Source organism: Dromiciops gliroides, chromosome 1 (genome assembly GCF_019393635.1).
Source record: "Dromiciops gliroides isolate mDroGli1 chromosome 1, mDroGli1.pri, whole genome shotgun sequence".
In the NCBI taxonomy this organism is placed as follows: Eukaryota; Metazoa; Chordata; class Mammalia; order Microbiotheria; family Microbiotheriidae; genus Dromiciops; species Dromiciops gliroides.
Genome location: NC_057861.1, coordinates 11,883,648 through 11,906,986, shown reverse-complemented (window position 1 = coordinate 11,906,986; position 23,339 = coordinate 11,883,648). Strand labels below are relative to the sequence as shown.

General features: G+C 45.0%; 1 protein-coding gene across 2 annotated transcripts in view; it reads right to left on the bottom strand.

The window, feature by feature from the left end:
• Positions 1-9,609: 9,609 nt before the first annotated feature.
• The window catches only part of PITPNB (phosphatidylinositol transfer protein beta), a 76,128-nt gene continuing 62,398 nt past the window's right edge, over positions 9,610-23,339 (bottom strand). The window contains exons 9-12 of one of the 2 annotated variants that reach the window (XM_043976880.1): positions 16,659-16,769; positions 16,187-16,309; positions 10,900-10,985; positions 9,610-9,747 (exon numbers count right to left, since the gene is read on the bottom strand). In XM_043976880.1, coding sequence (XP_043832815.1) covers positions 10,938-10,985; positions 16,187-16,309; positions 16,659-16,769 — 282 coding nt within the window. In that variant the 3' untranslated portion in view covers positions 9,610-9,747; positions 10,900-10,937. The remainder of the gene's footprint in view (positions 9,748-10,899; positions 10,986-16,186; positions 16,310-16,658; positions 16,770-23,339) is intronic. The other variant, XM_043976879.1, reaches the window with a different exon arrangement.

Genomic DNA, 23,339 nt, shown 5'->3' with positions numbered 1-23,339 from the left:
CCAGGGTCACACAGCTAGTAAGCGTTAAGTGTCTGAGGCTGGATTTGAACTCAGGTCCTCCTGAATCCAGGGCCGGTGCTCTATCCACTGTGCCCCCTAGTTGCCCCCGGATAAACTTTTAAAGAAAGGATTGATGCATTTTGACTTAACCAGATCCTTGCTTCCTAACAAACTCTCCCTGCCCCCAAACTGTGGCTTTATGGATTAAACAAACAAGGAGTTCTGGGTTCTTTATTACCTCGTAGACAATCATTTATGAAGCCCCTATCACGCTATATTTATTGCTATCCAGTCCTTTTCAGTTGTGTCTGACTCTCCATGACCCCATTTGGGATTCTCTTGGCAAAGATGCTACGGCAATTTGCCATTTACTTCTCCAGCTCATTTACAAGAAGAGGAAATGGAGGCAAACAGAGTGAAGTGACTGTGCTTTATAGAGATAGATACAAAGGCAAACAAGACCTTCAAAGGTCTTGCAATATCCAGAGAAACAGATACACACAAAGTAGGGAGAGTATGTGTGTGTCTGTCTGTCTGTCTTGGCCTTCTACAGACTTGCCAGCAATCCTGCTGAATTTGACCAACATTTGGTGACCCCTTCTATCACTGTGCCCACCGCTTTATCGCTCTTTCGGCTCTCATTTTTCTCTGCGTTGCTCCATGCGAGTCTTCCAACGTTGCTTGGCTGGTTTCTCAGATTTGTCATTCCTTCCCCAAAGGGTAGTGGCCACGGCATCAAATGTATCTATTCATTTCAGACATTCCACAACTACTGGGCACCTCATTTTGCTTCCAGCTTCCTGTTTTCATACATAATGTGGCTACATTCAATAACTTTACATTGAGGTTTACTTTCAGAGGAAAGTGGATTGAAAGCAAGCCTCAAAAACAAGGGAGGCTGGGGTCCTGCCTCTGGTCCACGCTGACCGGGGGACCCTGAGCAAGGCCTTCGCTTCATCTCCATGCACTAGTTTCTTCACCCAGGAGACCCCAATCCTGCACTTTTAGGGTAAAAGGACAGGCAAAATGCTGAAAGATGCCTGGCCGCACGGACAAGGCCCTCGACCTGCAGTCAGTCGGCCCAGGCTCAAGCCTCAGGCCTGAATTTCTTTATCATGAGATGCACCCAGGCCCTGAATGGTCCAACGTGGAGGTTGGACTGGATGGTTTCTACCTTCTCTTCTTCCTCTAACATGGGAGGCCATGTAGTTCAGTGGAAAGAACACAAGAGTCAAAGAATGACAGGATTTCAGACTTGAAAGGGACTTCAGTGGCCAGTCCCACTCATACCTGCTCAGTAACATGCCTGGCAAGTGGGCCTAGGTCAGACTCAGTGGGTGACCCTCACCAATCAGTGACCCTCAGTTGCTGCAGCTATACAAATGGGATAATGGAACTGGATGACCCCTAAGGCCCCTGCCAGCCCTGACATCCCCTGTTCTAAGGCCCCTCCCAATTCTGACATTCCATGTTCTAAGGATCCTTCCACAGCTGATATCCTAAAGTTTTCAGATCCCCCTCAGTTCTGACAGTCTACCTAACAAGTTTCAGAGTGCCTCAAATGATGGCAAATGTTTCTCCACTACTGGGCTTTTAAGAGGCAGTTTTGTAATCCAGGTAAAATCCTCCAATCTCTTTAATCCCCCAATAATCCTACTTTAGGTTTATTTAAACTCTATTTAGTTGTGAAAAAGTCCTAGAGCAGCAGAGCCCTAACTAGCAAGTCTGGTACTTGGGGTGAGCCCCATGAAAGCTGCCTTCACATCAACTGTTGAAAATAAATCTGATGGGAGGTAGGGAGAGAGTTTAGACTTTGGGACACGTGGCCCTGTGGGGGAAGAGACCTTAGCACAGTACCCGATGGTGAAGACAAGAGGAGGCACTGGACTCTAGGGTAGAGACCCTGGACACCACGAGGCCATGGCTGTGGAAAGGACCGGGATGATGATGGATGTGAGCCCCCGACATGCTATCAGAACTCCCTAAATGTCAGCACCCTGGGGCTCAGGATGCCCTCCCCTAGCTGTAGCGATCAGACTTCTTCATAATCATAAAAGCTAACATTTACACAGGACGTTAAGATTTAAAAAGCACTACACACACACACACACACACACACACACACACACACATACATACACATAGAGAAAATCTCATTTGATCCTGACCACAATCCTTCGAGGGAGGTACTTTATTATTACACCCAGTTTATAGATAAGAAAACTGATGTTGTCAAATTTAATGGCAGCTAGTAGGTGGCTAGAACAAGATTTGAACTCGCCTTCCTGCTGCCAAGAGCATCACATAATCCAGTGCACATCCACCACGCCACTGAGCATCCCAAAAGCAGAGCAGACCTCTCCTTACTCAGTCCATCTGACCAATATTGCTGACCTGATCAATCCTTCTCTGGTCCTGACAAGGAAAGAGACTGAGGTCAAGAGAAGTGACTCATCCAAGGGCACAGGGATGAAAATAAACAGGGGATCCAGGGTTGAAAACCAGGTCCTGAACTCAATGAGTCCCAGCACAATCATCTGGAAGCATTCGATAATTTGATCGCTGGTGCATCCAGCAGCTGTAGCAACATCCGTCCTGAGCATTTAAAGAGCAAAGAGTCACCTGGGGACCAGAACCAGAGCATAATCCTGGTGGCCCTTCTTCAGGCGATCACAAGGAAAGCTCAATCAGAGCCCAAGCTAAAGTGGGCAGAAAGCCCCCAGTTGTCCGCCGACAAGGTGCCTACTGCTGAAGACCCATAAACAAATAAAAGCAGATGGAAAACAGTCAGTGAGGGTTTCCAGTCTGAACAGGTTGGGGGGGGACGGGCTTCACGAGTGCTCCGGCACAGATAAACACATTGCCAGGTGGGCCAGTGCCGGAGAACAGCTTGGGAGCTCTCTCATCCCACTCTCATTTTACAGAGGAGGAAACGGGAGGTAGAGGCCGGTGAAGAGGCCGCCCAAGGCCACAGGTTAGCTAGCTCAGTGGGCAGAAGTGAAACCTAGGTCTTACTCTCTTCCCTTGTCGGTCTTAGGACTCCCAGCTTCTTTGTGGGTCAGGCTCATGTGCCACATGTGGGAAGCTTTTCCTGCTTCCTGCCAAGTCATTCATGCTCTCTCTGGGGAAGCTCCCTGAAGGTGGGGATGATGTCTGGTCTCGTCTCTGTGCCCACAGCACCCAGGCATTCCTGGATTGAGTGAAGGGCGTTTGCTCCACAGCTATGAGGAATCCTGTACTACAAAAGGCAGGACTTCTTTGAAACAAGTAACGGACACGTCTGTGAGTCCACACAGCCGGTGAAAACAGTCATGACGACAAGCCCATAAAGGACTTTCGGCCAACTTGAGGATCTTGGAGAAAACAGCTAAAGCAGCCCAAACTGCACCTGTGTGTGAATGCGGACCAAGAGGCCGTGTCGTTTGCGCCTCCAAAGGTGGCGGGGAGGCTCCAGTGATGATAGGCGAGCCCCGTCTGAATGGCAAAGGGGCGAATGCTCTTGGAGTTCAGTTCTGTGGGGCACATTCTACTCACTGGCACGCTTTATCTGCTTTACACAACCGGACCCCACCCCCGCCCCCAAGAAGGGAAGGGGGCAGGAGAGCGCCCCCAAGGGGAAGGGAAGGGGGCAGGAGAGCGCCGTCGCTAAAGATGAACTACCTCCATTCCAGGAAGACGACAGACTATGCCCTCGAAGCCTCCTCTCCAGTTCTAGATCTAAGACGAAAGAAGTCTTGTGACCCAAAGGCTCAAACAGATGGAGAGGGTCTATTTACGGTCATAAAGCGAGGTCGGTCATGTCGTCTAGACTCTTCAGAGTAACACTCTCGCCAAGTTAGAAAGGTCCTCAGGAACCACCCGGTAGAAGCCGTCTCCCAACAGGAATCCATTCTATAATGTTTCCCCATCAAGTGGCCACCCAGACCTTACTTGGAGAGACCCGGGAAGAGACGGTGCTCATCCCCATCAGAGGACCCTGTTTCACATTTGAACAGCCCTGACCGTTAGCAAGCTTAACTCATCTGGAGCTGAAAGCCATATGCACCTTCCCGCTCTCCTGGTTCTGCCCTTTGGAGCCATCTCCCAAATGACTGCACCTCCAATCAAGCTGTCACGTCCCTGAATCCCTTCAAATGATCATTTCCCAGTGTGGTTTCCCATCACCCTTTTTTCCCTCCTAATTCCTAATTCCACTTCTCTAGACCATGGTTTCTTCACCACTAAAAGGGAACTATGGTAGTATTGGGAATTTGTATTTGCTGTGTGCAACTCCAAGCCAAGATCCCCCCAATGCCAACTGAAGCACAGCTTTCATGACAACATTCTATTTAACTCAACACCCAGGACTTATGACATGCCACGTGTTATTTAAACATTGAGGATACAAACTCCAAAAAAGCAAACAAAAAACTCTGAACCCTGACAGTCCCTGTCATCAGAGCTTATCATATACTGCTGTTATGGAGGTTGGAGGGGGAGTGGTTTATAATGCAGACATAAATATAGACACGTTCATTTGTGGAAGGAGAAAACACTAACGCTTGTGTTAATGAAAAGAGAGAAAGAGAAGAGACTCGATGGGATGGAGACGGAAATAACCCTTCCCGTTTGGCTGGCCCAGTATATGGGGGGCAATCCTGCGAGGCGAGGCTAGTGAAGCAGGACCCAGCTTCAGAGCCAGAATTCCGGGCGCTTTGGGGCTGTATAGTCTCAAGATGAAGACACTGGGACCCAGAGAGAAGACAGCGAGTAGGTACCTGGCAGAGTTGAGGTGTGAGCTTGGATTCTCTGCCCCCAAATCTGGTGCTTTTTGGAAGCCAGATGGTGGAGGGTCTTAAATGCCATGCTGAAGACTCATTCTGTCCTTCGGGCAATAGTAACTGGTAAAGGCATTTAAGCCAGGGAATAACATGGTCTGAGTTGGGCCTTGGGGAGATTATTTTAGCCACTTTGGAGAGGATGCAGGTTAAAAGAGACTAATCTGGAAACAATACTACATAGGTGGGCTGGAGGGGACCTGAATGAGGGCAATAGGTATATGAGAAAGGGACCGATGGAAGAGACAGCTGAAATACCAACAGTGAGATTTGGCAACTGAGTGTTGAGGGGTAGGAAGACTTAGAAATGACTGACTTCAAGGTTATGAGCCTGGGTGACTTAGAGTCATCCGGATTGAGGGGAAATAACTTTGCTTTATTTCAGACATGATAAGATTGATATTCGAGGGACATCCAGTGGCGAGGCTGAGCAGGTAGCTGCTGAGATGAGTGGAGTGCTGCTGAATGAAAACTGGATACGGTTATCTGGGAATCATCTGTGGTGTGACAAACTGAACAACCACAGAAGCTCGGATGGGAGTGCATGTACAGAAAAGGACCCAAGACAGCCTCGAGGCACACCCACCTCTGGTGATAAGCAGGGGAAGAGTGAAATGGAGCGGACAGAGGGAATCGAGAAAGAGCAGCACCACACAAGCCAAGGAGGGAAAACACTGAAGAAGTCAAGGACAACGACTGAGGGAAAGGTTTGTAGCATGGAAGGTCAGGAATGTGAAATGAGTATCAGGAGGTAAGGAAGTAAGGCTACCTACCAGATCAGACAACTTCCCTGGATTTCAACCGTGAAAGGAAAAGATAAAGGCGGAGAGCTTGAGGGGACAGAAGGGTCAAGGGAAGGTTTTTTTAAGGCTGGGGAAGAATTGAGTATTTTCATAAATAGCAGGGAAGGAACTCAGAAGAAAGGGAGAGTGACTGTAAGAGGGAGAGGGGAGGAAAGCCCTTGGTGAATATAAGCAGTGGATGGGATCAAGGGTACAAATAGAAGCTTCACAAGTCACCTCAAAGATTGGGGCAAAGGAAGAAAAAGTGATGGTGTACAAGGGGTCTGAGGTGTGGAGTGGGAGAGAGAAGAGCTCGTGATCAATGGCCTTTCTCAGTAAAGAAGCTGGGTTATCTGCAATGTCTATGTTGACCAATTAACTATAGGGTCAAGTGTTAAAGGGGGAACAGTAAAAAGACAGGGTCGGAATGACAGATCAGAAGAGGATTTAAGGCACTGGAGGTCATGATGATGAGAAATAGATTTAGAAATTAAGGCACAGGGAGATCACAGGATCAAAGACTTAGTGATACGAGACCTTTGGGGCCACCAAAGCCAATCCCTTTATTTTACAGATAAGGACATGGAAGTGGAGAGGTTGTCTTGCACAGGATCACAGAGCTAAAGAGTATGAGGATCTGAACTTGTCTCCCATGCCCAATGCTCTGTGCATTGAATCACCATGGTTAAGATCAGAGAGTTTCAGAGTTTTGAGATGAGAGCCGGCAGTCATGAATGATGAGATCTAAGGTAGATCTCAGGGTGCCTGAGGTAGAATGAAGATACTGAACATTGGGGCTAAGAACACCGATGAACCCAAAGATCAGTGTTCATCAATGGGACATCAACTTTTATGCTGAAGTTCTAAATATTTAAAACTAAGCATGACTGTATGGACTGAGGTGAAGAACACTGGGAGAGAGCCAAGCACTGCCCTCCTTGAGAAAGAGCATCCTAAGGACCAGAAGCAAAGGATGAAGCTCCTCAGGAACCAACTTCAAAGGGGAGGCTGGTTGCAATGATGGCAGCAGAGGTAAGGTGTGATGTGGCATTGGGGAATAAGGTGTATGTTAACTCCTCCTCACAGGCCAATGTATCTGAGGCCATGAGAGAAGCTGCCACCACCAGCACTAGAAAGGGTGCCCAGGGATATGCTATCTTCTGGAGAAAGCCAGGTTCCTGTAAGCACCAGAGGCCAGAAGGGTGGGGAGAGATGGAAGTTTCCTAGCCGTAAGTAAAGAAGATGATGATCAGGGACTTCAAGGTGCTGAGATGACAACACATGGTGCCACAGCCATCACCACTTCCAACACCAGAGCTGGGGGTGGGCACAATGTAGATGGACCACCAGCTCTGAAGCCTCATTCTCATGTGATACTAGAATGCACAGGCCATGGTGTCTGATGCCCTGAGGCTCAGCTCTCTGCAGAGGAGCCAAGAGAGGCAGGAGATCAGAGTGGATATGACCATGCCACTGCTAAAAAGAAAGGACAGAGGAGGAGATTGGATGGGGTTCCCTGGGCTTTGGTGGTCAAAGGGCACTGGGAGCTGCCTGCCGCTCTGTCCTGCATCTTCTGTGGGTTCAATAAAGACTCATTCTCTGGGTGACGTCTTAGTCCGAGTGCTTAAGAGAAGCCAAAGGTTCTTCTATGTGGAAAATAAGGGAAACAGACACAGATATATGTCTCAAAGGTATTCATGGGTAAAGGCCCCAGCCAAACTTTTTGAGGCAAATACTGATGTTCCCAGGATTTTCTTGGGTTGGGGCATGAGCAAGAGAATCCACAAGACCTTTCCAAAGACGGGCCCAGGTCTGACATTTCAGGGTGTGGGGCCCACACGACCCATGGATTACATTTCCCCTAATGCCACTACTGAATGGGAGGCACAAGACACCCACCATATCTCTGCTAATAAATATCTTAACAGGAAAAGCCATGGGGGTACTCAGGATTTATCCCCTTATCACAAGGTGATAAAAAAGCAAAAGGGAAAAAAGAGTTAAAGAAAATGAGCATTTGCACTCTGTGGACCCAAGGAATCGGCACTTCTGTGGTCCACTTGGGGTCAGTTAAAGAATACAGAGGAGAACAGAGCAGTTTCCAGGCACACAGCGTGCTCCTGAACCAACAATCAAGGGGAGCACCGAACGATGCCCCAAACCCAGCACCACAAAGTGAAAACAACAACCCAAGTGGAGACGTCAGTGGCATTTGGTGATCAAGTTTATTTTCGGTTCCAATTTCAATTACTTTGCCTTACTGTAAATTACACAAGAAACTGTCGAGTAAACGAGTTATTTTACAGTCACTATATGACCCCTCAAATTTCCACAGTGAATAAAGAAACCATTCAAGTCCATGCGTCGGGTGCTCCTGTCCACACGAGTGCACATTCCCCATGATGCTGCGATGCCCATGAAGACTGAGTCCATGAAATGGAAAGAGCCACATCCTACATCCTGACAAATGAGCAACAATCCTCCTCGATTGAAAAAGCCGGTTTTCCATCGATGCACAGAAAGTAAACATGGTGCTTATCCTGAGTACACAGAAAACGTGGGAAGGTGGAGCTGGGGCGGGGCTAACAGGACAACGTGATGCAAAGGGCCCCTTGTCCATGTCATGGCCATCACTTCAATAGGGGACAAAAATCACTGTGGAGAGATGCAAGGGAGCTAGCTGAGCCTTGAGCAAATTAAATGGCCAGTAGGATTCATCTACTGCAGGAGGGCACGTTTTAAGTGGGAAAGAGCATGATTTTCAACATCAAGGCTTAAACCTTGTCCTACACGATCTGACAAAGAAACCCGATTTTAAAAAAAAATCTTACTTATGTGTTGTTCCTAAAATAACTTCTTTGTTTCTATCTAACGAGCATTTTAATAGATATCTAGGAGAGGCTCCAGGTGAGTATTTTCTTAAAAAATCCTGAAGATTTGAGGACCATCTACAAAAGGGTTGGAATTATACCATCATCTTCATAGCGAGTCTTCAAACAGAGCGTGGAGAAACCCATGGCCGGCCCCGCTCTACACTTTCATCTTATCTGAAAGTGAATGTCTCTCTTCTAAAATGTATTTTCAACATGAAAAGAGCTAAAAGTCATCATTATATTCCATCGTGTAAGTTGTGAGAAATCGAAGCCATTTGCATAGTTTCCAAAATGCAATTTCAGAAAATAGTCATTTCAGACACAAGAAACTTGACTCAAGGGAAGTACTACATTTCCAACTTCTCTACTGAGCCTATAGTATTTTTTATTGAGACTAAATAGTAGCATCACCCATTTCTTTTGTGCCTAACAGGCTCTCTGAAATATTTATAGTGTTTATTATAAATCACAAGCCAGCATTCCCCCCCCCCATTTTTTTTTGCCAGTTTCTGATGTAGAAAAATACTTGAAATTTAAATGTACAAAAATCCAATAAAAACAGGTACATTTTTTAAGGATTTTTTTTTCTTCAAGGGCAAGTACAAATGAAATTATAGCCAGATTCCTTACTCACAGAAATCCTTAAAGTTGGCTGTGAGATTGTGACCATCCAGAAATAAATAGCTATAAATACATTCATAGTTTACATTCCAGAATCAGAGGGAAAACAAAAAATTCAGAATGAACTTTTGCTTTGGGAGTCAGTTTACTCATGAGACTAAAATAGAAAGTTTTAACATACATTGGAGAGAACAACAGAAAATTATATCTTGGTCCACAACTTGACATCCATGAAACACACCAGCCGGCATTACACTGCAGCCAATTCATCCATTAATGGCATTACTCTGATAATTATTAAAATCTGCTTCAGGTATATATAATGAAAATATTTTCCTTTGCATTTCTGCTGTGGGTTCAGTACTCTGGAGAAATTGTACCAATCCCCTAAGTAGATGTATGTATGTATGTATGTATGTACATATATACACACGTGCGTGCATCCGTATCTATAGCTCTACATGCGTTTTTATACACAGCTACAGATTTACACACACATATACATATATACACACGTGTCTGGATAGCGGTACATGTGGACAGAGCGTCACACGCACACGTCTGTGAAACGTCAACACTGCAAGTTCCTGGTCAGATCCCTCCTCATTCATCATGGGCAGCACTGGTTCCCCTTACTTGACCTTGATTACGTAACTGTAGGAAAATGGAAAGAGAAGGGTAGGAAAAAGGAGACAAAATTCAGTTTCAAGCACCGCAAGCCTTCATGTCAATAAAAGATGCTTTGCATGGCAAAACCTTTATCAGAAAGTCCATTTAATCTGACTGGACTGCTGCACTTTTAAAACCCCATTTAAGATTTCTCTTATTAATGGCACAACACTGTCCCATGGGAGGGAGGAATTAAGCAAATTAATCACTGAAAAGGCCACTGATCTTTGTGAGAATTTAGCCAAAGTGATCAAGTGACAGAGAGAAAGCTGTACGGACAGACGGTGGGCTGCAGCCAGGGCCTCTTAGGTAACGCTGTGAGGTTGCCTGAAGCGCCTCCCTCGTGCCCAGACTGCCCACTCAGCCTCAGGTTCCACAGTGAAAGGAGTGGGTGGCCCAGACAGAAAGGCATCTGTCCTTCGGTAGATAAATATGCCTTGGCCTTTAAATAAACCACCACTCCCAAGACTGCAGAGAAATTTACATGGCGAATTACAGATTCAACTGCGGGTGAGATGCCTAGGGATTTAAGAACTGAGGATTGGGGGGGGGGGGGAGAGTTAGCTCAGAGGGTCAATGATGGATGGCAGGGGGAGCTATTTTGTCACATCGGAAGCACTAAATAATCCACTGCAGATGTGGCACGTCACTGCATCAGCCTATAAAGCATTTAAAAGCACCAGGATGTGGGGAAAACTGTTGACTTGGGAAGAAACATGGGATCGGGGTTCGAATTCCTGCTCTACCAACTCATCATCATCACTTCGGTGCTGGTCAGCGGGTCAAAGCCAAGGTCACCTTAATAGCTACAAAAAGAGCTGGTCCCCAAGACAAGGCCAAATGGACCTCAAGCACACGTGACCATCTCATAAATGTGGGGATGACTCGATTGCTGGTCTCAACCTGGGCCACAGATAGGTCTTTAGATGACAAGAACTGAGGTTCTCAGAGTCTCAGGGTCAGCGTTCTTTATTCTCCATGAGGTTTTCTCACTTTGACAAATGAAACCATCAGAATCTTCACTAGAAGGAGAGCCTCTGCTCACCAAGTAACTCTCCATCACCAGCCAAGTGGGGCTTTGGGGAAGATGGAGCAAGAGGCGGGGGTGGTGTCCTGTTCACCCAGCCCTTCACTTACACAGCTTGATATGGCCTCTGACCCTACAGAAGATTCATCTAGACATCAGCAGCCGTTGTGCCTCGGACGGTACCCTTCTTACGCATCTAAACGTAAAATAAAACCGTGAGCTACTGAACCATAGATTCTGAAATTGGGTTAGTAAGCAAGAAGGCAAAGACAGTCTACAATGAGAGCTGCGTTACAGTCACATCCACATCTGGGAGGAAGTTTCTAGGTCTCTCTAAAAACTGGAAGCTGAAGGAGTCCTTCAGGAGTATTTTCTCAAACAGCACGACAGATATTAGTCGTCCTTGAGTGCTGAAGAGAAAGGCCACATCCCAGGCTGATGGTGTGAAATTGTTTTAAAAACAGACAGACTTAAGGAAATGTCCACCGATGTTATCTACCTGTAATTTATTTCGATAGTTTTCAAAGGTCGGAATGGGCCCTTGCACAGCTGCTGAGGCCAGAGAGGAAGGAATGGGCACAGGGATTTCCAGCTGCTCTTGATCTGACAAAAGCAGCTCCTTGGGCATCATTCACTCAGGAGCCGTTAGTGTCATACAACACTCGGTGTGCTTAGGAAAGGAGCAGAAGGGACAAAAAGAGATCAGGAAGAAAACCAAGTAAACGAGGAAGCTCTAGAGAAACAGAAGACAGAGGCCAGAAAACAAGGCACTCAGCAGTGAAGGAGGGAAGGCTGAAGAGCAGAAACATGAAAATGGACCAAGACCTCCTTAGAACAGGAGTAACTCAATCCCAATCAATGAAGGAGGAAGAAGAGGGCAGATGGGAAAGGGAGCAAAGATAATACAGTCATCCTTTGACATTCACAGGGGTTAAGGGTGCACAAGCCCTTCAAATACCTCTAGGTCACCCCAAACCTTTATTTTTAATCATTCTGATCATATGTAACACACAAAACAAGTAAAACAACACACCGTACCCATAAAAACGTTGCAACTTCTACATAAGATTAGTATCTTGCAAACTGTGCAGTCTTTGTAGCTGCTTCACAGATTTCCTTCTCCCACAAAAAGTGCAAGATACAAAAATACCGGAGTGGGGGAAATCACATGACTGAGTCTGGATGGTAGAGAAACAAAGAAGAGGTATTCCCAAAGAGAACAGGTAACCTATCGGTCTTTAGTGTATCGAAACTTTCAACAAAATTTAACTCTTCATAACAAATTCATGTATGTATACTTAAGGTAGTAAATGACAGAATTATATATATATATATATATATATATATATATATATATATATATATATATATAATTTATGCATTTACTTAATAAAGTTTTTAAATTTTCTTTATATACACACGTCATCTGCAATTTTCCACAGTATGCTGCAAATCTACAAAAATTTACATTATTTAATGCGATGGCCAATCCCAAAATAACCAAAAGCACAAATACGAAACCCACGAATGTCAAGGGATGATTGAATTGTCTTTTTTTGTTTGGTTCTTACCAAAGAAAAAAGTCATTTTCTTGTCAAAGGAAAAAGATAGCAAACAAGGTATCTTGTTCACCTAAAACACTGAGGGGCTACTAAGCTTAAAGCCTGAAGCTCAAGGGCCTTCTGCTCATGCCACCTCCCGACCCTGGTCCCTTCCCCTGGGGTCAATGCCCATCCTAAAAGAAATTTAATTCCTGAAATATCTGTGAATTAAAAGGAAGAATTAGATTGGATGGAAAGACATCAACCAGGCATGGATGGAATATGGCCTGAAGCAAGCGGAAATCCCTTTGTGTCCAAAAGAAGCCTCTCCATGCTCAAACTTGCTCCTTAAGCAGGGGTCTGCCAGGGGAAGCTGTGCCCTCAGGCCCTGCCTGCCTTGTCTGTGGATGCTTGAAGACAGAGTATGTTAGTACACAAACTCAGAGAAGAAAATGGAGGAGAAAGCGCTCTTTCATGACTGCAAGCAGTAGCACCATCTAGATTTCACATTAAGATGCTCAATACTGAAGGCATAAAAATGGTTCATTAGAATTTTTGAAAGATTAAAAAACAAAATCTCCCCGCTCCCTCACACCCCAAACATCTGCCCACAACCCACAAGTTCCTTCATTTTAGGAAAGGAAACAGAAACCTGAAGATTTAAGCTTAAAGAGATCTGAGAGCCACAAGACCCTCAAATAACTGAGCTTCTGTACAATTATTTGTCTCATCACATCCCCTTTTTCTCTTCCCCCCATCTATTTGAAATTTTATTTTTTCCCCCCAATTACATGTAAAAATATTTTTTTGTTTTGTTTTGCAGGGCAATGAGGGTTAAGTGACTTGCCCAGGATCACACAGCTAGTAAGCGTTAAGTGTCTGAGGCCAGATTTGAACTTGGGTCCTCCTGAATCCAGGGCCGGTGCTTTATCCACTTTGCCACCTAGCTGCCCCATAAAAACAATTTTAATGTCCATTTTAAAAACTTTGCGTTCCAAATTCTCTTCCTCATCCCTCCCCCAAGAACGCAAGCAATTTAATATAAGTTATCATCACATCCCTTTTACTAGGCTAGAGGGATTGTCGATAAGCAGGCAGATCCCGACTTATAAACAATCCATTCATCCATCCAGTAGATGCTGCTACTACTATCAGGAGGGCCAGTGTGTTTTTTGTTTGTTTTTGTGTTGTTGTTGGGGTTTTTTTTTTTGGGGGGGGGAGGGAGATGGGGCAATATGGGTTAAGTGACTTGGCCAAAGTCATACAGCTAGTAAGTATCAAGTGTCTGAGGCTGGATTTGAACTCAGGTCCTCCTGAATCCAGGGCTGGTGCTTTATCCACTGCATCATCTAGCTACCTCTGGCCAGTGGGTTTTAAAACAAACCAGAAAACTACCTTGAAGGTTTAAGATTGAGAAGTGGAAGGGGGGAAAGCTGGAAAAGCCTAGCACTGACCCTAAAGGAAAAAGTGACCAAGGATAGGTCCCTGGTCTGTAGGACTTCTTGCCCCCAACTGTCCTCTCCCTACTGCTTGAATGTTTCTTCACTTGGTTAAAATACCTCAAGAGGCCACAATAAGGAACCTAAATGATTTAAGATTAAAAAAAACCAATCCAGCTACCTTTATGGGGTTATCACCTTTACCTTCCTGTGAGTTAGTTCGATCACACTATTTTCTTAACTAACAACTACTCACATTTTCCTACACAAAAATGAATTGGTAAAGAGGTAGGGCACAAGGGAAGTGACTAGCTAGGGGCAGAGGGCGGGGGATAACTAGTATGCCATAAAAAAGAATCTGATACTATCTGGATAGGCTAAAACACTAGACCAAATCAAGTGTTAAAAGTCATTTAACAGGGCTATTTGGGTGTAAACAATCACTCCCACTTGCACAAGACGGAGAAGGGACAGTTAGGCAGCAGTCTGTCTGAAAAAGCTGTAGGGATTTTAGGGGATTGGCGACTCAGTACTAGCCAACAGCGTGACACAGCAGGTAAGAAAATGACTGCAATCTCAGACTATGAGGTCTAACCTCCAAAGTAGAGAGCTGTCGGCCATGCTGTGTGAGCTCCACTCTGATCAGGTCACGCCCACAGCACAGATTCCTTTAAGGTTAAAGAAGGGGCCTCAGAGACCGTCTGTCCCTATGACAGATGAAGGAGCTGGGGCCCAGCTGGGCTCAGAGACTTGCCCAGTCACATGCCTGTGATCAGTTTGGGGGGGGGGGTGTCACCTTGGAAAGGTCACTGACAGACTGGTCGAAGGAGCTGTCCAGCCAGCGTGGAGAAGTAAAGATTTAGATGGAACAAGATTATCTGCTTTTGAGTCATGAAAAGGAACTAAACTTCTGTTTGGCCTCATTAAGCAGAATCAGGAATAATCTCTGGAAACTGCACAAAGACAATTTAGGATTGGCACAAGGAAAAACTTAACAGGATTTAGAGCTAAGTCCAAATGGAATGAGTGGCCTTGGGAAGGCAGTGGTTTTCCCCTCCCTCTAGATCCCCGAGAAGGGGTTGGATAGAGGACATTATTTTGTGAGACTGGATGGCCACTGAGATGTCCTTCCAACTAAGAAATTCTCAGTGAATTAGGGTACGTTTCTTAGTCTCATTATGTCACAAGAAAATTTCTTAGGAGTGAGCTCCTAAATCAAAGTCAGGCTGGCACATGCAATGATAAAGGGCGTTCCCAATGCTGACAAAATCACGACTTCTTCAGCTATTCACATGGCCTCAGTGCCTAATACGGGGCCTCGCACGCAGTAGGTATTTTATAACTGTCTATTGAATTGAATTATGTGTTAAGGAGGCTTATGAATGATGGCTGGGCCAGGAATGTGACTGCCCTTTTATACTACAGTTTCTAAAGGAAAAGACTTTCTGAGTTCCAAAAAACATTTGGAACACAACCCATTTGTAGTTTCGGGATTGCCTGTAGTTTACTTTATGTGAAGGGTAAGGTTAAGACATCTGACTGCCTTATAAAGAAAACATTTCCAGGGCCTTTATAAGGTTCGTGTAAAACTAATTAGAAGCAGATTCTCCTTAATTACAAAAATCCAAGCAATCTGAAACATAACATCTTTAGCTTCCTTTTCTATTGTGCCAGAGAAATAGAACCGGTTCTGTTGTCCTATCATTAGATGGTATTTCTAAACATTCCTATTAGCCGGTATATCTCTGGGATGACTAGATGGAAACCTGGCTGGCTCTATCTGCTTCCACACTGGGCCCTTGTCAACTCAAGCAAACCCTGACTTCCTGCAAATCTCTATCCATCATATGGGAGAAAAGGTCACTCTGGAGGGCTGCCCATCCAGAGGAGGGATGATCCTCCCTGTAGGGCTGAGTACACGTATTCTCAGGCTGACACCTGAAGGAGCCTACATCGTCTTGAAATGCGGGATATACTATTATCTCACCAAATGGAAAATTTGATTTTTTCTTAAAGTTTGTACATTAATTCCTGCTGTTAACAAAGCTGAGAGAAAAAATTTCTGAAGTTGGGGAGATCAACTTTTCTTGCAATATGAGGAGAATTTGGGTTCGGGGTCTAAAAGATCGAGAGGAGAAGAGTATCAATATACTGAGGTTAACAGTGGAGATGTAGGAAGGAAACCCCACAGAAACGCATCATTGCCACAGTCTGCATCTGGGAAGGCTCTTGTGCAGAGGTCCCTTTGGAAAGGTGTGCAGGAAGAATCCAGCTCAAGTGAAGGAACGTCAGTCTAACATTAGCTATCCCAGCTACTCTGAAGGCCAGTGCCCCCTTCCCTCCTACCACAGAGCCCATGAAACATGGCCAGTGAGGAAAGCTGAGGCAAAGGGCTTCCAAAGGGAAGGCGTGCTTACAGCTTCTAGCTCTTTCTGGGTCTCATCTTCCATTCTTCGAATGTCTTCCATAGTCAGGTCGATCCACTTGTCAATCCAACAAAAGAGCTGGCGGTGAAAGTTGGTAAATATTCTTTTTTCTTGCTTTGAAAATAAAGAGATGAAGGCACGTTACAAGGCTGGCGAGGCAGAAGCACTCATTTAATTACATGAATGTTAATGAAATCAGGGCATTTTCATGGAGTTGCTACCCCAAAATCCCTTCATCTCAGGCCCTTCTGCAGTGACCATCATGCTAGGCAAAGCAAAGCAAAGCTGTCCTGGGAAGAGCCTGACCTTTTTTCCCACAGCTGCAAATGCCTGGAACAAGGGAGGCCTTCCCAGGATGGTCCAACTGCAGAGAGAGGAGCAGGCCCCTGCAGGGCAGCACAGGGCCCAGATTCAAACCAGAGAAGTTAAAAGGGGGGGTGCAGGAGAATCATGGGTGACTTACTTTTTGAATAAAGTTTTCTACTTTACTCTGCAGACCCCACCACTTGAATTTGATGGTTACCAGCTTGTAGGCACACATTTGGGGAGAGTCTTGGTTATTTGCCAGGTCTTTCTAGATGGGGAAAATGGAAGGAAGAAATTAACATTTAATTGTGCTTGAAAAAAAAACAAATTAACTACAATTCTGACCCCAGCACCCATAAGTTACAAGCTTCCAAGTCCATTAAGCATTTATTAAGCACCTACTAGGTCCTTTACTTCTGTGGGGATGAAGAGGGAAAAGGAAAGTTGTTTGATCCCCACTCATCTCTGAAAGAGCAGCCTAGTACTCAGCTCTCCTGAGTGCGGGGTACTAGAGCAGACAAACATAAGCTGGCTATATCTGATCAGCCTCAGGTCACACTGTATAGCCCAAGTAGCCAGCTGCCAAGAATGGCACATACCTTCTCTCTCTCTCTCTCTCCACCCCCAATCCCACAGGCTTTCTACCTCCTGCTCTGGGAACAAGAATCAACTCAAAACTGCCGTGCCTACTAGAAAGGCTGGGACAATCCCTGTTACTTCCTAGAGTCTAGGGCCTAGACCAACACTCAGATCCTTGGCCATAAGTCCCCCAATCAGAATGTAAGAATGTATTGAGAAGTAGTGGCTAGGTTAAGACCTGAAGTCAGGACATCTGGGGTTCAGATCCCTTCCTAGACACATCTTAGCCAGGAAGCTCTGGGCAAATCATTTCTTCTCCCTGCCTCAGTTTCCTCATCTGAAAAGTGAGGGAATGGAATAGATGACCTTATAATCTCTTCTAGTACTAACTCTACAATTCTATGATGATTCTCTAAGCTCCTAAAAGGCAGGCAGGAAGTATGGAACTTTTGTCTTTGGATCCCTAGGGCCTCCTTAGCATAGTTCCTGGCACACAAATGTTTTCTCTCATTTCATTCCTTCATGCATGCATGCATTCACTCCGTCTCACTCACTCACTCATACTGTGTGTAAGGCATTATGTAGGAAAATACCAGAGACAACATTAAAACAGTCTCTGCCCTCTGTAAGTCAGCATTCTCCTGACATACAAGATCTTGTATATAATCATTACATACAAGGTTGGGGAGAGCACGCCCCAACCCAAGTATTTGGAGGATCCAAACCATTCAGCTGTAACGATTGGAATGAGGCCACCTGCTGGAGACTTACTGTAGAAGAGTTCCGCCCATGAAGCCAAGGTCTTTGAGGGCAAGACCAGGAGTCTTTTCTTTGGCGTCAGGAAGTGACGCGGGCTAGTGGGAGGAGGAAGGAAGAGACTGGCGCTCGGTCTCAGGCTCTTTCCTTTGGACTCTGGTGGAGAGCAGAGCTAGAAATGTGCTCTCCCTTTAATAGATAGGAATCTAGGCCTTTCTCTCTACCAAATTTTTATTCTCCTTAATAAATGCTTAAAAGTCTAACTCTTGCTAAAGCTTATAATTTATTGGCGACCACTCATTGGATATTTTAGACAGTTTAGCTAGAATTTTAGCCCTTAACACAGCACAAGAGGCAGGCCTTCAGAGGCACCAAGTTTTCACAAGTACTACCAAAACCTACTCAGATCACACCAACGTTGAACCCTGCACAATCAGGCACTACCCAGTTAGGCTCCCACCATGAGAATGGAGTAGGGTAAAAGAACATATGGAGAACCCTGGCCCAGGAAAAGGTCCTGCAGCGCCATCACTGTGGGCCTCATAGAACATCAGAGTGGGAGGGGCCCCTCCCCCACACGGGTTCCTCCAGCTTCTGCTCCAAGACCCTGGGGTGGGGCAGGAGCTCACTGCCCACTGAGGCAGCCCCTGCCAGCCCCTACGAGACAGCTCCAAACAGGAGGAGGTCTGTGCAGACACCAAGCCTATATGGGGCTCTCTGCAACCACCCAAGTGAAGGCCTTATTCTAAAGCCTTCGAAAGATAAGGTATGTAAGCATGACACTAGACATCATTTTCTCTCAGCTATTTATGTTTCACCTTTCACTCAATTCTGGGGACAAAAAACCACTTTTAATTACTTTTTCATATTACTGAGATAGAAAGTCTGGTATCATGCCTGTGAGATGGATTAAGTTTTCTCATGAAATCTCTTCCACAACAGTGTGCTTTGGTCAAAGCCTCCACTAACTGGTCATGGGGCAGCCAGGGGGCGCCATAGTGCACAGGGTGCCAGGCCTGGAGTCAGGAAGACCCATCTTTCTGAGTTCAAATCCAGCCTAAGACGCTCGCTGTGTGACTCAAGGCAAGTCACTTACCCCTGTTTGCCTCTGTTTCCTCATATGTAAAATGAGCCGGAGAAGGAAATGACAAACCACTCCAGTAGTATCTCTGCCAAGAAAACCCCAAACGGAGTCAGAGAGAGTTAGACATGACTGAAACAATGGAACAACAACCAAAACGACGGTTCTAAGAGTCTGCCCAAGTCATTTTCTCTGGTTCCTTATTGTTAAATGACTAGGCTATAGAAGAGGTTGGTTTGAACCGTGAGCTCTCACACTCTGATTCAATAAATCAGCAAACAAACATGGAACAGACCAGAGAAGACAGTCACACAGTCTTCGCTCGATTTCTCCAGTGGCCAGGCAGACATCCACAACATGGCTCCCAGGCCCAAGACTGGAATGGATCCTGGGACAGGAGGCACAAGGCAAGAGGCAATACAGGGTTCTTAACATGGAATCCACAAAGTCACTTTTTTGTTTGTTTGTTTGGCAGAGGGTTAAGTGACTTGTCCAGGGTCACACAGCTAGTAAGTGCCAAGTGTCTGAGGCCGGATTTGAACTCAGGTCCTCCTGAATCCAGGGCCAGTGCTTTATCCACTGTGCCACCGAGCTGCCCCAAATTATTATTATTTTTTTTTTTGGTGAGTCAATTGGGGTTAAGTGACTTTCCCAAGGTCACACAACTAGAGTCAAGTATCTGAGGCTAGATTTGAACTCAGGTCTTCCTGAACCCAGGGCAGGTGCTTTATCCACTGCACCACCTAGCTGCCCCCCACAAAGTCACTTTTAAAAAACTTTTTGAGATCTGTATTTCAACATTATTTTGTGTATTTAAAAACATTCTGAGGAAGAGTTGTGGCCACAGGCTCACCAGACTGATAGAAGGATAAGAAACACAACAGAAGGTTGAGAGCCCCATGGCAGTGTCTCGAGGGCTCATAATGCAGGACCGGGAAGATCTACCAGGGTGAGCTTAGGGTACTCCCTTAGCTTCTCTGGGCCTCAATTTCCTCACTTGTAAAATGAGGATAGGATGAGGTCAAAAGTTCTTGAGAGAGAAAGGGGGGGGGGAGCCCTTTGTCAGGCTAATGGAGCATCACTTTTTTCAGAATAATGCCTGCAAACTGAATTGCACTTAATCCAAATATTAAAAGCTTCTTCCATCTGTAAAATGAGGAAACTGAGGTCCACGCTAGCTCTCAAAGGCCCCAGGGTAGATGCAGAGGCATCCAGGTCCTCCCCCGGTGCCTCTAGACCACTGCTGCACAGCCTGCTCTGAAGGCAGGCCTGCCCGCCCGCCCGCCCGCCTGCCTGCGTGCTGCTGCTGGAATACTTGCTTAACTGTCAAACACTTGTGTACAAACATCGGGCTGAAGTATGTCTCTAATTAAAGAACAAGCTAAAAATACACAAAAGGGTTCAAACAATCTCAGGTTCCGAGCACGGGCCGCATGCAAATGTCAGACGACTTGTACAATTAATGAAGTTTATACTTGTCTAGGAATTTTGGGGAAAGATGCGAGAGTTGAATCAAACTATTCCCCACTGGTAATGGAAAGATGGCAATGTGGAAGATTCCAGCCAAACCCAGCTCTGAGAAACCTCCCAGCAAAGATGGAGAAAGAAACAAATAAAGCTCAAGAACAACGTCTGCAGCCTCTTTCATCTCGTCCAGGACCTGAGGGCCACAGGAACTCTGGGCAGGGGCTCCCCAGGGTGCCTGAAGCCAAGACGACCCCGAGTTCTGAGCTCATGGAGACAGGAGAAGACAGAGCCAGGTCCCAGCTAATGGCCTAAGGGCCCAGTTTTCCATCCAAGACCAGGACTTGGGAAGGCGTCAGGGAGCAGGAGGCCAGGACCTAGCTGCCGAGGCCAGAACCTTGACAAAGCAGTGTCAACAGTCCCCAGACTGCACTGAGAACAAGACCAGGGCCAAGCCATTTTACCTAAGAATTCAGAGGGTGCAGAAAGCAGTCCTGACAAAGTCAAGGAACTGAGGCTAAAGACAGGAGTAAACAGAAGAAATCTGATTCAATAAAAACACCGTGGGTTTAAAAGAAGGCCAAAAAGGAAATCCTGAAGATGAAAAATAAACTCCACAATAAATGCCAGCCTAGCCTCAGAAAAAAGACTGGAGTGGCCACAAGGACTAAGTGGGTAGACGAAATAAAACAAGGGCTAATATATGAAATATTAGAACTCAAAAGGAAAAAACTGGAATGAGAATAAACAGCTTAGAACAAAAGGTGGAAAACCTTATCCAAGGAGTGAACATCATGAAAACAATGAAACAAAGAGAACTCAATGACTCATTGCAACAACTAGGAACAAAAAAAAGTCAAAAGTCTGAAAAATCAGAAGGGCAAATAGTTGTCCACTGTGAAAAATAAGTGACCTAAAAATGGTTTGGGGAAATAATGAAAGAATCACTCTACTCTCGGAAAAGCATGACCAATCAAAACCATGGATGCTATATTTCAAGAAACCACAAAAGAAAACTGTCCAGCACCAGGAAAGAGCAAAGTGAAGAGAAAGAATCCACAAATCATCTCCAGAAAGAAACTCCAACCAGAAAACATCAGAAATGCCAGCCAAAATCCAGGGCCTCCAGGGCCAAAGACAGAAGAAATTGTTCATATGTCAAGGAACCATGGGCAGGATCATATAAGAAAATTACCCTAACTACCAGAAAGAAAAGAAAAACTCAGATTCACCACCCTAAGGACTAAAGAAAAAGCCTACAACCAAGGATAATACATGCTGGAAAAGACAAGAACAGCCATCCTATTGGGGGGGGGGAGGAGTGACAGTACTTAAAGTGAGAATTCTCTCAAGCCTTCTAAAAGGAACATGATCTCAGGGACTCAAAGCACAGCAGACAAGAAGCCTAGAAAGGCAAATATAACTGAGAACTACATTCTAATGGGGGGAGAAGAGACAACTAGTTCTTCAGAATCCCACTATCTTTCAAAAGTCAAGGAAGAAATAACATAGAGAAAAATGCAGGGCCTGGGTGTGGTTTTGTTGATTTGCTAGTTTTGAAAGAAGAAATAAAAGGGGGGGGGTAATATATTAAAGAAGAAATTAAGGAGAAACTTATTATTTATCATAACTAAAGTAAGTCAGAATTAGTGAGCCAAATCATCTCACATATTTTTTAACCATGTCAGGGAGAGATGGATACAACACACACACACACACACACACACACACACAGAGTCGGTCAGTTAGTCAGTCAGTCAGTCAGTCAGTCAATAGGGAAAGAGGTGGGGATAAGGAAAGGATGGAAAGGAGCCTAAGATGGAAGATAGCTTTGGGGGAGTGAAGAGCCACAGGGAAAAGTAACAGGGCTGGTCACAAATGGTAAGAACCAGGGATCCAGCTCTGGTTTCGATGAAGAAAGGCTGGAGAGAGGAGCAGGAGGAGACCACTCCAATGACAGATTAGTGGTGCCAAACCCATTCTTTTTTCTTTCCCTACCTTCCTTTTCTTTATTTCAAGGAGATAGGACCAAAGTGAGGAAAAATAATAAGAGGGGAAAATACAAGTAACCATTGTAGCTGTAAGTGTGATTAATTTCTTCATGTAACAGGAATGTAGCTAAATGGGCTAGAAAGTAAAATCTCAACAATATGTTGTTTAAAGGAAAACAATTGAAACAAAGATTCACAGAATTAAATTGAGGGTCTGAGTGCAATTTATTATGTTTCAGGTGAATCTAAGAGAGTCAGGGTAGTAATCATGATAGCTGTAATCTAGTGATTAATGAATGGGAAGTGAAAGTGGTATGCATACATATCAGCTTTCCATGGCAACTTTACAAAAATGTATCATCTAGACATAAAAAACTCCTTCACAAACACAAAAAAGCAGACTGTTAAACACCCAACTTTTACTGACCACAAATGCAATCGATTAGGGGAATATGAAGAAAGGACTAATATTTAAATGGAGACTAATATAATCCTAAAGAATAGATAGGAGGGGCAGCTAGGTGGCGCAGTGGATAGAGCACCGGCCCTGGATTCAGGAGAACCTGAGTTCAAATCTGGCCTCAGACACCTGACACACTTACTAGCTGTGTGACCCTGGGCAAGTCACTTAACCCCAATTGCCTCACCAAAAAAAAAAAAAAAAAAAAAAAAAGAATAGATAGGAAAAAGAACACCTTATAGAAACCATAATTTTATTTTTAAAATGCTAATAATAAAACAACACACCCAAAACTTTGGGGGATTAAATAAAAAGGAGTGCTGTGGGAAAAATGTTTTCTCCCTAATTGTTTTTCATCAACCAAAGAAAACAACGGATTGCATGTCACTTTTTTTAAAGTCAGAGAAGGAACAAATCAAAAACCTGCCCCCCCAAAAAAACCCGCCAAAATTCTGAAAATCAGAGAGATAAAATTGAAAAAGAAAAAGCCCCAAATTGCATCGACAA